At 49.1% G+C, this 12,763-nt stretch overlaps 1 protein-coding gene across 1 annotated transcript in view; it reads right to left on the bottom strand.

Moving 5' to 3' along the window:
* The window catches only part of ELOVL7 (ELOVL fatty acid elongase 7), a 59,525-nt gene that overhangs the window by 14,823 nt on the left and 31,939 nt on the right, over window positions 1–12,763 (bottom strand). Inside the window, exon 2 of the mRNA XM_035100537.3 lies at window positions 972–1,061. Coding sequence (XP_034956428.1) covers window positions 972–1,035 — 64 coding nt within the window. The 5' untranslated portion in view covers window positions 1,036–1,061. The remainder of the gene's footprint in view (window positions 1–971; window positions 1,062–12,763) is intronic.

The raw sequence follows: 12,763 nt of genomic DNA, 5'->3' as shown, positions 1-12,763 counted from the left end.
AACTCTGATATTTTGAGAATCCTTGTCCTGTAGAATGCCTAAATTTAAGTTATACGCATTTCCATTCAAAGAGCTGGGATCCAAATCCAGAGGTGTGTAGAAGGAATCTGACAGTACTAACAAAAGAAATGATTCCTTTTTCCTGATGTGACAACCATCTAATGGATTTGCATGTGCTCTACATGAATCCACAAATTCAGCAACATTGCATAGATTCTCCAAAAGTGCAATCACACCACCCAGTCAATGGCTACAAGCCACAATGGCCATGTGCTCCCTCCGCTGTCAGAAGCAATGTGTCCAAATGTCAGTTGCTGGGAATCACAAGTGGGGAGATGGCTATTTCGCTCAGGTCTTGCTTGTGGGCTTCCCACAGGCATCTTGGCTGGTCACTGTAAACAGGATTCTGGACTAGATGGGCCTTTGTACTCTTTATGTTGAGTATTGCATTGTGCTTTTTCTGCACTCTCAAGCAATCGCAGGATGCAGAGACCCGCTTATTTGTTTTTCAGTTTGGTAATACATGTGTAAGGCTGTATGCATTACCTTTCTGTACATTGAAAAGACTGATAAACATTGTGCAACATGTAACTCAGAAAGTTAAATCCTGTTCCCCTGGAAGCAACTCATGGGTGAGTCAACACCATGTAATCTATCACTTGTTAAACATCTGGTGCAATCGATTTCTCATTTTGTGTTCCATCTTCAATTATCCCAGATTAACACCTGACTTGCTCCTTCCCAAAGCTTCCAATAAGCCCACATATGCCGCAATAGCCAAGTCCACAAGGACCTACTGCATAGCTGCCATTCAGCATAAGGGAAAATCCCTTAAAATAAGGGATAACTTGGCAGCTATGCTACTGGCAAACTGCACATTTCAGTTTTACATACATAGATACTCTTAAAACAATTTCAGTTGTCGTTAAATACCATAAAACAGAAAGTCACTACTGTGGAGCAAGACTTACCAGCATCTTTAATCCATTCATCATAAAGTGATGCAGCCTTCAACGTCAGATTATTTAGGGCCATCTCCACCGTGGTGAGAAGGATCTCTCCTGAGGTGCAATAAATTGGACATATTAAAATATGCAAAGAAAATAGGGGGTGGAAGTGTTCACACAACTGTCAATGAAATTGTTGCGGGGAAGCAAGTTGATTGTAGCGTACCCTAGGCAACAGTTTGAGGGCACTTAACATCAACCTCATTTTCTACTTTATGCAATGCATAACCCAGTCACAATTTCATCTTTGCACACCCAAACAACACACAAGCCTGACTTGTAAAAATGGTTACTCGGAAGAAAGCCCTGCTGGATTTCATGGACATGGCTTTCAGAGTGCTCAGGATCACCACTATGGTGGAGATCAACTTAATAATACCAGAATGCCCTTATTCTCACCAGTGCAACTTAAAGACTCTACAATCAGATGCTGTGGAAAAGAGAGAAGCTACTCTGTTGTTAAGCTCATCTTTTTCTTTTCCATTTCCATCTGCTGAAGCCACAAAGTGGCAGGGCAGTCTTAAGCATTAAACCTATTATGTATGGATTTAGAGTGGGGGAAGTAGACAAATGCAAAGATAATAATGAGACCAGACTGTACTGGGTGTCCCTAGATCTGCTGAATGTCAGTTCAACCCATGTAGATCACAGCTAACCACTAGCTCAAAGCACTAGCTAAGCACTAGCTCACAGCTAACCACTAGCTTACAGCTAACCACTAGCTCCCTCAGCAAATTTTCTGCTTCCCTCCCGAGATCCTACTGATTCTGGTGGTGGCAGAAAAAAAGGGGAGGAAAGTAGACAGTGAAGGGGTGGGCAGAAGCCAGGAAACAAGTTGGAATTCAAATGGCCCCATCCCTGGTCTTCAGATTGATCAATTTAAGAACAGAGAGGTAATAATCTCTCATCAACTGATCTGTACTGAAAAGCATAGCTGCCAAGTCTCCTGCTGGAAAATGCGGGATCAGCAGCGGTGCGGCTGCGGAAGTCGCTTCTACACATGTTGACCTGCCCTGCTGGTATGTTTTTCACACAGCTACAAGCAGCAACACAAGCTGAACTCACTGCATTGCTTCTTGGCCCCACTTTCCTCTAACCATGCCAAGAGGCCATGCAAATTGGTCCTCCAAGCTTGTTTTCCAAACTCTCTGCTTCTTCTGTGTCTAAACAAGGTCCAGATAAAATTTTTTGCAGGGAACCAATGGTAGAACTCCTCTAATGGCATTGTAAGAATTCTAGAATGCTCACAGGGTACTGCTTGTCCAATGACAATATCTCCCTGCAAATGCAAAGTCAACCTATCAGGGAGAAGGTTAGAGTAGAAATCTTGTTTTCGTGTGTTTTTTTATGTTTGTCTCATTTTGGTGTTGATCTTAGATTGGGTGGAGTGGTTTTGTTGGGAAAGAACCCCTTTACAGTACTACTGCATTCCTGAATATGTTTTTAATATGCTTACCGTGTTTCTCATATTATAAGTCATGTCTTATATTAATTTTTTCTTCAAAAAAACACGACATGGCTTATTTTTGAGGGATGTCTTATTTTTTAATAAAGTGCACGCGGGCGCTGTTTGCCGGGCTTGTCAAGCCCAGCAAACAGCGCCCGCCGATCTTCGGTGACAGGCGGGGGTGGGCGGAGAGCGGAGAACGATCTCCGCTTCCCCCCCACCCCCGCCTGTCACACAGCACAGGTCGGCGGGCGCTGTTTGCCGGGCTTGTCAAGCCCAGCTAGGAGCGCCCGCCGATCTTCGGTGACAGGCGGGGATGGGGGGAGAGCGGAGAACGATCTCCGCTTCCCCCCACCCCCGCCTGTCACACAGCAAAGGTCGGCGGGCGCTGTTTGCCGGGCTTGTCAAGCCCAGCTAGGAGCGCCCGCCGATCTTCGGTGACAGGCGGGGATGGGGGGAGAGCGGAGAACGATCTCCGCTTCTCCCCCACCCCCGCCTGTCACACAGCACAGGGCCGAAGATCGGCGGGCGCTGTTTGCCGGGCTTGTCAAGCCCAGCAAGGAGCGCCCGCCGATCTTTGGTGACAGGCGGGGGTGGGGGGAGAGCGGAGAACGATCTCCGCTTCTCCCCCACCCCCGCCTGTCACACAGCACAGGGCCGAAGATCGGCGGGCGCTGTTTGCCGGGCTTGTCAAGCCCAGCAAACAGCGCCCGCCGATCTTTGGTGACAGGCGGGGGTGGGGGGAGAGCGGAGCACGATCTCCACTTCCCCCCACCCCGCCCATCATACAGCACAGGGCCGAAGATCGGCGGGCGCTGTTTGCCGGGCTTGTCAAGCCCAGCAAACAGCGCCCGCCGATCTTCGGTGACAGGCGGGGGTGGGCGGAGAGCGGAGAACGATCTCCGCTTCCCCCCCACCCCCGCCTGTCACACAGCACAGGTCGGCGGGCGCTGTTTGCCGGGCTTGTCAAGCCCAGCTAGGAGCGCCCGCCGATCTTCGGTGACAGGCGGGGATGGGGGGAGAGCGGAGAACGATCTCCGCTTCTCCCCCACCCCCGCCTGTCACACAGCACAGGGCCGAAGATCGGCGGGCGCTGTTTGCCGGGCTTGTCAAGCCCAGCAAGGAGCGCCCGCCGATCTTTGGTGACAGGCGGGGGTGGGGGGAGAGCGGAGCACGATCTCCGCTTCCCCCCCCCACCCCCGCCTGTCACACAGGACAGGTCGGAAGATCGGCGGGCGCTGTTTGCCGGGCTTGTCAAGCCCAGCAAGGAGCGCCCGCCGATCTTCGGTGACAGGCGGGGGTGGGGGGAGAGCGGAGAACGATCTCCGCTTCCCCCCCACCCCCGCCTGTCACACAGCACAGGTCGGCGGGCGCTGTTTGCCGGGCTTGTCAAGCCCAGCTAGGAGCGCCCGCCGATCTTCGGTGACAGGCGGGGGTGGGGGGAGAGCGGAGCACGATCTCCGCTTCTCCCCCACCCCCGCCTGTCACACAGCACAGGGCCGAAGATCGGCGGGCGCTGTTTGCCGGGCTTGTCAAGCCCAGCAAACAGCGCCCGCCGATCTTTGGTGACAGGCGGGGGTGGGGGGAGAGCGGAGAACGATCTCCGCTTCCCCCCCACCCCCGCCTGTCACACAGGACAGGTCCGAAGATCGGCGGGCGCTGTTTGCCGGGCTTGTCAAGCCCAGCAAGGAGCGCCCGCCGATCTTCGGTGACAGGCGGGGGTGGGGGGAGAGCGGAGCACGATCTCCGCTTCCCCCCACCCCCGCCCGTCATACAGCACAGGGCCGAAGATCGGCGGGCGCTGTTTGCCGGGCTTGTCAAGCCCAGCAAGGAGCGCCCGCCGATCTTTGGTGACAGGCGGGGGTGGGGGGAGAGCGGAGCACGATCTCCGCTTCCCCCCCCACCCCCGCCTGTCACACAGGACAGGTCCGAAGATCGGCGGGCGCTGTTTGCCGGGCTTGTCAAGCCCAGCAAGGAGCGCCCGCCGATCTTCGGTGACAGGCGGGGGTGGGGGGAGAGCGGAGCACGATCTCCGCTTCCCCCCACCCCCGCCCGTCATACAGCACAGGGCCGAAGATCGGCGGGCGCTGTTTGCCGGGCTTGTCAAGCCCAGCAAGGAGCGCCCGCCGATCTTTGGTGACAGGCGGGGGTGGGGGGAGAGCGGAGCACGATCTCCGCTTCCCCCCACCCCCGCCCGTCATACAGCACAGGGCCGAAGATCGGCGGGCGCTGTTTGCCGGGCTTGTCAAGCCCAGCAAGGAGCGCCCGCCGATCTTTGGTGACAGGCGGGGGTGGGGGGAGAGCGGAGCACGATCTCCGCTTCCCCACCCACCCCCGCCTGTCACACAGGACAGGTCCGAAGATCGGCGGGCGCTGTTTGCCGGGCTTGTCAAGCCCAGCAAGGAGCGCCCGCCGATCTTTGGTGACAGGCGGGGGTGGGGGGAGAGCGGAGAACGATCTCCGCTTCCCCCCCCGCCTGTCACACAGGACAGGTCCGAAGATCGGCGGGCGCTGTTTGCCGGGCTTGTCAAGCCCAGCAAACAGCGCCCGCCGATCTTTGGTGACAGGCGGGGGTGGGGGGAGAGCGGAGAACGATCTCCGCTTCCCCCCACCCCCGCCTGTCACACAGGACAGGTCCGAAGATCGGCGGGCGCTGTTTGCCGGGCTTGTCAAGCCCAGCAAACAGCGCCCGCCGATCTTCGGTGACAGGCGGGGGTGGGGGGAGAGCGGAGCATGATCTCCGCTTCCCCCCCCACCCCCGCCTGTCACACAGGACAGGTCCGAAGATCGGCGGGCGCTGTTTCCCGGGCTTGTCAAGCCCAGCAAGGAGCGCCCGCCGATCTTCGGCTCTGTCCCCCGATGCGCGACGGCTCGGGGAAGCAGGCAGGGAGCTCCTGCTGGGTCCCGCGCCTTCGCCTCTCGCTCGGTCGGGGCTACACGACATGGCTTATTTTCGGGGTATGTCTTATTTTTCACTAACCCTTAGAAATCCTGTCATGGCTTATTTTTTGGGGATGCCTTAAAATATGAGAAACACGGTACATTATTTTTATTATTATATTTTTACTTTGGTTGTAATTCGCTTTAGGACTTTTTGCAGTAGGAAGCGAGATATGTATATTTAATAAACCTAACCCTGACCCTAACCTAGTAGTCATTTGTGAAGCAGAGTCAATTCCACTAGGGCTATATAGCCAGGTTGTGGGTATGTATGGCAATGATAGCATGATACTGCACAGCAAAGCCTTTTTACTTTTCTTGCCCCCTTAAACTTAGTGCCAGCGCTATAAAAGCAGCTTCCCAACCACAATGCCAAAAGGGCTTCAAACTCAGGACAAAGTCTTTGAGCTGCCAAGTCAGCATCCTGCAACTTCAAGACAGTTCAGTATGACCAAACTCATTAATAAGTACAATGGAACTGTGAATTTTACGATGAGCTCTTAAAACAAATCCATGATGTAAGAAAGGGTTGCTCAAGCCATTCAAAAGAAGCAAAGTAAAATATTTCACAAACACCATCCCAATCACAGTTTCTCTTAATCATTAGCATCATGATTTTCTTTATACCCCACCCATCCGGCTGGGTGAGCCCAGATGACATGATTAACAGCATTTACATATTGCTGCACAATATTCAACATATTGGGAATGTGCTGTGCACGTCAATCAATGCCTTGCTTCCCTTAATCAGTTTAGGTAAGAAGTGTTAGGCAAGCAAATTCCTTTGGGCATCAATAGGCCATTGCAGGGAGAGATCACTGCGGGTTTCTTCTCCCTTAAAAAGGTAAAGGGACCCCTGACCGTTAGGTCCAGTCGTGACCGACTCTGAGGTTGCGGTGCTCATCTCGCGTTACTGGCCGAGGGAGCCAGCGTACAGTTTCCAGGTCATGTGGCCAGCATGACTAAGCCACTTCTGGCGAACCAGAGCAGCGCACGGAAACACCATTTACCTTCCTGCCGGAGCGGTACATATTTATCTACTTGCACTTTGACGTGCTTTCAAACTGCTAGGTTGGCAGGAGCAGGGACCGAGCAACGGGAGCTCACCCCGTCGCGGGGATTTGAACTGCCAACCTTCTGATCAGCAAGCCCTAGGCTCTGTGGTTTAGACCACAGCGCTACTCGCGTCCCTTCTCCCTTATAGGACTCCAAATCAGGGCTGTGATCTCATCAATATTGGCTTTCCCTGGGAGAAACTAATATTTTCTGGGGCCTGGTCCTACACTTATCAGTTGGAATTCTGAAACATCCATTTGGATCTACAAAGCACTTACTGAGAGTGGCTCCCATTTAAAGATAAACATATTCCATCCCTACCAGAAGTTTCTAAATTTGTAATCATTCTGCAGGATATATACATGCGCTGGTCTAACACCTTCTCAGCCTTTCCCAATTCAAACAAAATGAAGAGAGAGAGAGAGAGAGAGAGAGAGAGAGAGAGAGAGAGAGAGAGAGAGAGAGAGAGAGAGAGAGATGCTACAAATCCCTGGAAGAAACCTCCCAATGATATTATATGAATGTGGAATAGCATAGGAAACAGAATGGACCCTTAAGGTAACCCACAGAGTCAAGCAAATGTCTCCTAGGACTCAGCTACATTAGTAAAAAAAGAAAAAGCATTTTAAATGTGTTATAACACTGTGACATCAGATAGTGCTGTAGAGTTTGATCCTTTGGCAACGTGATTTCCCATTATGAGCTTTACAACACGTTTTCCTGAAACTTTTTTTTTTTTTAACGTCTAGATCAAGCCCTAGTACAACTTTCTGGTAGTGAGCCTGAAGGCAGGACTAGAGCCACCATGACAACTCCCGCCCCTGTGGGTTGCATGTTTCTCTCCTGATTGATATAGATCATTAATCAGGGTGACCAAGGCTTTTTGGTGGCAAAACCAGGTCTGAAACCAAACTGTAATGAAACTAGATAGTCTGTTTCCTCCAGGCATACCAGCAGCTAGCTGGCCAAGACCCTCTCAATCACCTTGCCCAGGAAGGGAATATTACAGACATGATAACAGTTTTCTAAAACCTCCGGATGCCGTGACCTCTTCAAGAGAGGTTGCACCGCCACCTCTTTCAAGGCAGTGCACAACTGTCTCTCATAGTGAGGCACTAACTAACCCTTGAACCCATACAGTCAATCCCTGCTACTAGACTTTATCAGCCATGATGAGTGGGGATCAAAAGACCACACAGTCTGCCTCACCACCACAAGCATCCTGCCCACAACCTTTGGCTACAACAGTCAAAAACTGATCCCACAAAGGGATAGTGCTTTAAGGACCTGCAACAGACCTGAACTAATCATGACATCGAGTTCAGTGCATCTGAATGCTTTTGCCCTCAAAGTGATTCACAGAGATGCCTCCCAGCAGGCTACTCAGTGGCCCGTTTTCTATTATGCAACCCTGTTCTGAACCAGTTTGCTACTCTCACCAGCTGTGCTGGGGTATTCACCAAAGCTGTTGAAAGAGACTGAGAGAGATATGATCTTTCGGCCAACGCCAACGCCATGTAGTAATCAACTTGGCATCTCAACTTGGCCATTTTCATGGCAGGACTTACCAGTGGCATCTGACCTGCTTGGTTGCCTTGTGCTCTTCAAAAAGCCAAGGAGCCTCTCAAACTCTCTGCAGCTGAAAAAGGCACTTAGGGGCAATCTCATCAATAACCCTCTCCGTCTTACTATTCCAAAGTGGACCTAGGGCCTTAGCAGAAGACCACATGGGAAATCCTTCCATTTCCATCTCTGGGGGTAGATGGGATGGTCACAGGCAATGCAACCCTCATCAGGGAGCGGTCCATCCACAACAATCCATCCACGATAACTCACCACCACCTGGAGGCTGCCACCACCAGGGTCACATCTAGAGGTGGATAGTACACCAACAAGCTCCCCATCAGCGTCTATACCCCAGGTGTTGACTCACCATCAACAGCTGGCTCCCTTTTTATCTGTCCCAGCCCAACAGCTGCTGGGAACTAGGATCAGATTTTCCAGTTGCTCACTCAACCAGCCACTCCTCCACAGCAGCTTTCTCTCAAGCAGACCAAGCAGCAGTGGCTGTTTCTCAGGAGCAAGGGATACTGGTTTTACTTGGCACTGCCTCTCCTCTGTCCCACAAACCTCACAAACAAGCCTGGTACCGGCTGTCTCCTGCAGCCACTCAGAAAGTGCCACACAGCTGGCTTCTTTTTTAATCTCTCCTTAATTACCATATGTCCTTAAACTTTCCTTTTATAATGTCCTTAAAACACTCAAAGTCAACTAACGTGTGTATGCTGCCATTGCAAGGCAAAAAAATGGGCCCACGGGTCCCAAAGGGTTGGCTGGTGACCCTTGGCCAAGAAAGACATAATGTAGGGCATCAAACCACAGAATAATGGGAAAGAGGGGCTCCAATCTCAACCAAATCAGAAATGCTAGAGGAAGGTCATGTAACCCTTTCTCATTCACTATTTTCCACAGGTGGTCCTGGGGCAGGGTGGAGAAGAGAGACACATAGGCACATCCTTAACTCTCATTTCACCCTCCATCAGGACCAGCACCACCTTGGATGGTGGATTTAGATTGAGAAGACATATAATCTGCATTGAGCCCAATTCAAAGTGCTCCTTACCTTTAAAGCCATGAACAACTTTAGTCCCAATTATCTTAGTGTTAGCCTTCTCTCGTAGGAGTTCTGCAAAATTTAAGATCCAACTAAGGAAGACCTGCTCTTCTACTAGGGACAAGGACATTTTGAATTTTCTCTTTCTTTCTTTCTTTCTTTCTTTCTTTCTTTCTTTCTTTCTTTCTTTCTTTCTTTCTTTCTTTCGCCCCTTTATGCACTTTGTTACTGTGGTGTTTATTTTAATTGTTTTATTATTATTGTAGTCTATACTTTTGCATTCAGTAAGAAAACGCAGGATATAACATTTTAAACACACACAACATCCAAATAAACAGGACTACTTGTTAAGTGATGTCAAAAACCTGCAATACCCAACAACAAAATATGATTGATTGAAGGACTATTAAAGGTAGCATCATGATAGGGATTGTTGTCTCTTGGGAGTGAAGAGAATGGAAACCTGCACCTGTTTTTTTAAAACCTTACCTGACCAGAGACAGATAGCATGATAAAAACCAATTAATGAGTATTCAAAGGCAATTATTCCATCTTATCCCTACTCATCATTACTTCTCTTCTGGCTTTAGTGATACCAACCCTGTGATTCCTAGCTTTTCCCAGCTATGAAACAGCCTCTGTTGCAGTTCCTAAGCCTTGCTAATTTAAAGAAGTGTTGCAAGGCTTACCTTTGCGGTTGGCCTTTGAGTCTCAGAAAATGCTAGGAAAATTTCAAGATGCTTTATTCAATATTACTGGGTGAAACAGGGTGTTGGCTTTTTTTACCTGTCCTGAGTCTTTGTGATGGGTGGGTTATTATGTATTTTTAGAATGGCTGGCCCCCAACTAAATAAAACCTTAAATCATGGTTTTTACTTACGCATATTAGTAAAAAGCAAAATGAGATACCTTGGTTTATGTAGACTGGGCTGGCTTTGTATTTGGGGGCCCATGAGAAAGATGTATTCTTTGGATACCCACCCCCTTTGATTAGATCCACCTTCTTGACAGTATTGCAACTGCTCTTTTCCTTCCCCACTCCCTCTGGGCCAAATTTACACCAAATGGAGAGGGCAATATCCTCTCAATATTGTTCATATCCTCAGAAAGCACACACCAGGGGAAGCTGTCACCCAGGTGTCACTGAACTGCAACTCACATCAGCTCCCACAATTGGTCATGCCAGCAGAACAGAAGAAAATTTTAATCCAACATCATGTAGAGGACACCACACTGGCTACACAGGTAACATGTTACAAAACTGCTATATGACTTGACCAGAGCAGCTTTTAGTAAACTGGAAGGTTTAGCTGATTAACCTAAATGATAGAAAAAATAGTATGCAATCCTATACAAGTCTACTCTGAAGCAGGCCTGTATGGCAGCCTTCACCAACTTGGTGCCCTCCAGTGTTCTAGGCTACAACACTCTCAGCAGCCCCAGGTAGCATTCCTAATTTCTAGCTAACAAAATTCTAAAATGTTGAGTTTGAAGTTTAGCCTCAGTGCAACTTTTGAACAGAAGTTGTCTTCCCTTGGCAGCTAAACAGCAATAAATTGGCTGTACAACTGATTTGTAAAGAAGTGTCACTCCAGTGAACAAAAGTTGCTGGTGAGAGGAACAGGAATATCAGACCCGTAAACCAGGCAGGAATTTCTTACCATGCAGAGAATACTTAAGAGTTAGTAGGCGTTTAACGCTTTCTATTTTGTATGTGTTTTTAAAAGCAAGCTCAGCTACCTTATTTGCCTATGGGTGGGAGAAATACAGGCACACTACAGCTAACTCCCGAAAACAAGATCTACTTTCCTATTTCCATTTAAGTGCCAGAAGAACAGGCAGTTTCTCCATTTGCATCCACCATCTCCCCCTTGGCTTTAGTCACACAGTTAATGGCAAAAATGAGCAATGCCAATTTCTGAAAAGCAAATGGTAGCCAAAGCAAAATGAAAGAGGCAATTGCCTAGCAACATTAGAGCATGTAAGGAATTGAACACTTTCCCAGGGGGGGGAAAGCAAGCAAACTTCGAAACTGTGTCAGCAAAAGAAACAGAATCAGCCTGCCATTGTTTTAAACACCCTTTTCAAAGATTGTGGAAAACCCATTTAATTGGCGCCCCCCCCCCTTCCAAGTGCTGCTGTATCTTTCAGTTTTATGCAATGTATGTCTGGTCTTCCCTTAAAGTTCCTTTTAAAAATAGTTTTGGTATCCTAAACATATATACTATAAAGCAGATGCACTGGAAACAAATTAGCACTTGTTCTGAAATTCATGCTAACAAAGGTGGCCATGCCTCAAACTAGTATCACATGGACACACACCCTGACAGCCAAAATAATCTATGCATTCGAGTGGGTGGTAGTAAAGCCCTAGGAACTTGTCCCTGTTTCTTGTCTACATAGCAGCCACCCCCTTTAAATACATGCCATTTAAATGCTACATCACAACATACTTAAGTACCAGAAGGTACTATACCAATGATGAACTCAAGACCATGTCTTCATGCAATACAGTACCAGGCATCTGGCAAAAGAGGTAGTAAGAAGAACAAGAATGTTATTAATGAGCAAGTCCTTAAACCAGGGTTACAGTCGCTAAAACATAATGTCTAGTTACCATTTTGGGGCTCGAAGGTCGTATTTTTCAATAAGACTTTTTGGTTCCTGAAATTCATTCTGATTGTGCAGATAAAATGTCATGAATAGAATTCTACAGGATGTTCTGTTAGTGTGTGAAAACAGGCAAGATCCAATAATCCCCAGCCATGCATCTCCATATGGAAGAAACACCAGGTGCCATCCTGGAGCCCAGGCACCTTAATTTGCAAGCGGCCAACAGCCAGGTGCAAAATACACCTGGTTAATCTTGAATGCTGATTGTAACAGATTCAAAATAGGAATCTAAGGCAGCATTTGTTGCATAATGGAAGAGAAACTGGCAGAAAGACTCTTCCTCTCGGCAGTAATCTGGGATAGCACGAAATGTTCAGAACATCCAAACTACTTGGAATGAATATCATAGCTGCCAAGTCCGGATCGTAAAGATCCGGGATCGTAAAGATCCGGGATCGGCAGCGCGCTTCGCCCTTCTATGGGCACCAGAAAATGGCGGTGCCAGCGCCGGAAGTCGCTTCTGCGCATGACCGAAAACACGTAAAAGCGACTTCCGGCGCCGGCGCCGCCATTTTCTGATGCCCATAGAAGGGCGAAGCGCCACCGGAAGTCGCGTCACGCAACTTCCGGTCATGCGCGGAAGCGACTTCCGGCGCCACCGGCGCCATTTTCTGGTGCCCATAGAAGGGCAAAGCGGCACCAGAAAAATGGCCGCCAGGAAGAATCGAATTTAAGGGACAATGCCGGGATTCTCTGCCAAACGGGAGACCGCCGGGGAACGGTGAGAAAAAAGGGGTTTTCCCGGCGGATACGGGATACTTGGCAGCTATGGAATATGTCAGTTGTGGAATATTGGTGGGGCTATAAGCCAATGGAAAGAAGGGAAGGCAGGTGAAGAATGCCAAGTAGGAAACATAAATGTAAGGTGAGGTGCGGAACAGAAGCTAAGAAACAGGACAGCTGATGGAAAGGTAACAGGAAGCAAACGGACCATCTAGCAGGGCTTCAGGAAAGGATGAGCAAAAGAGATTTGAAACTGGGGGAAAGAAAAGTTCAGGTAAGTTGAAGGAAACTTTCTATGGACTT

This window comes from Zootoca vivipara, chromosome 10 (genome assembly GCF_965207765.1).
Source record: "Zootoca vivipara chromosome 10, rZooViv2.hap1.1, whole genome shotgun sequence".
In the NCBI taxonomy this organism is placed as follows: Eukaryota; Metazoa; Chordata; class Lepidosauria; order Squamata; family Lacertidae; genus Zootoca; species Zootoca vivipara.
The sequence above is the reverse complement of the archived record's forward strand: the minus strand, read 5'-3'. Positions and strand labels throughout refer to the sequence as shown.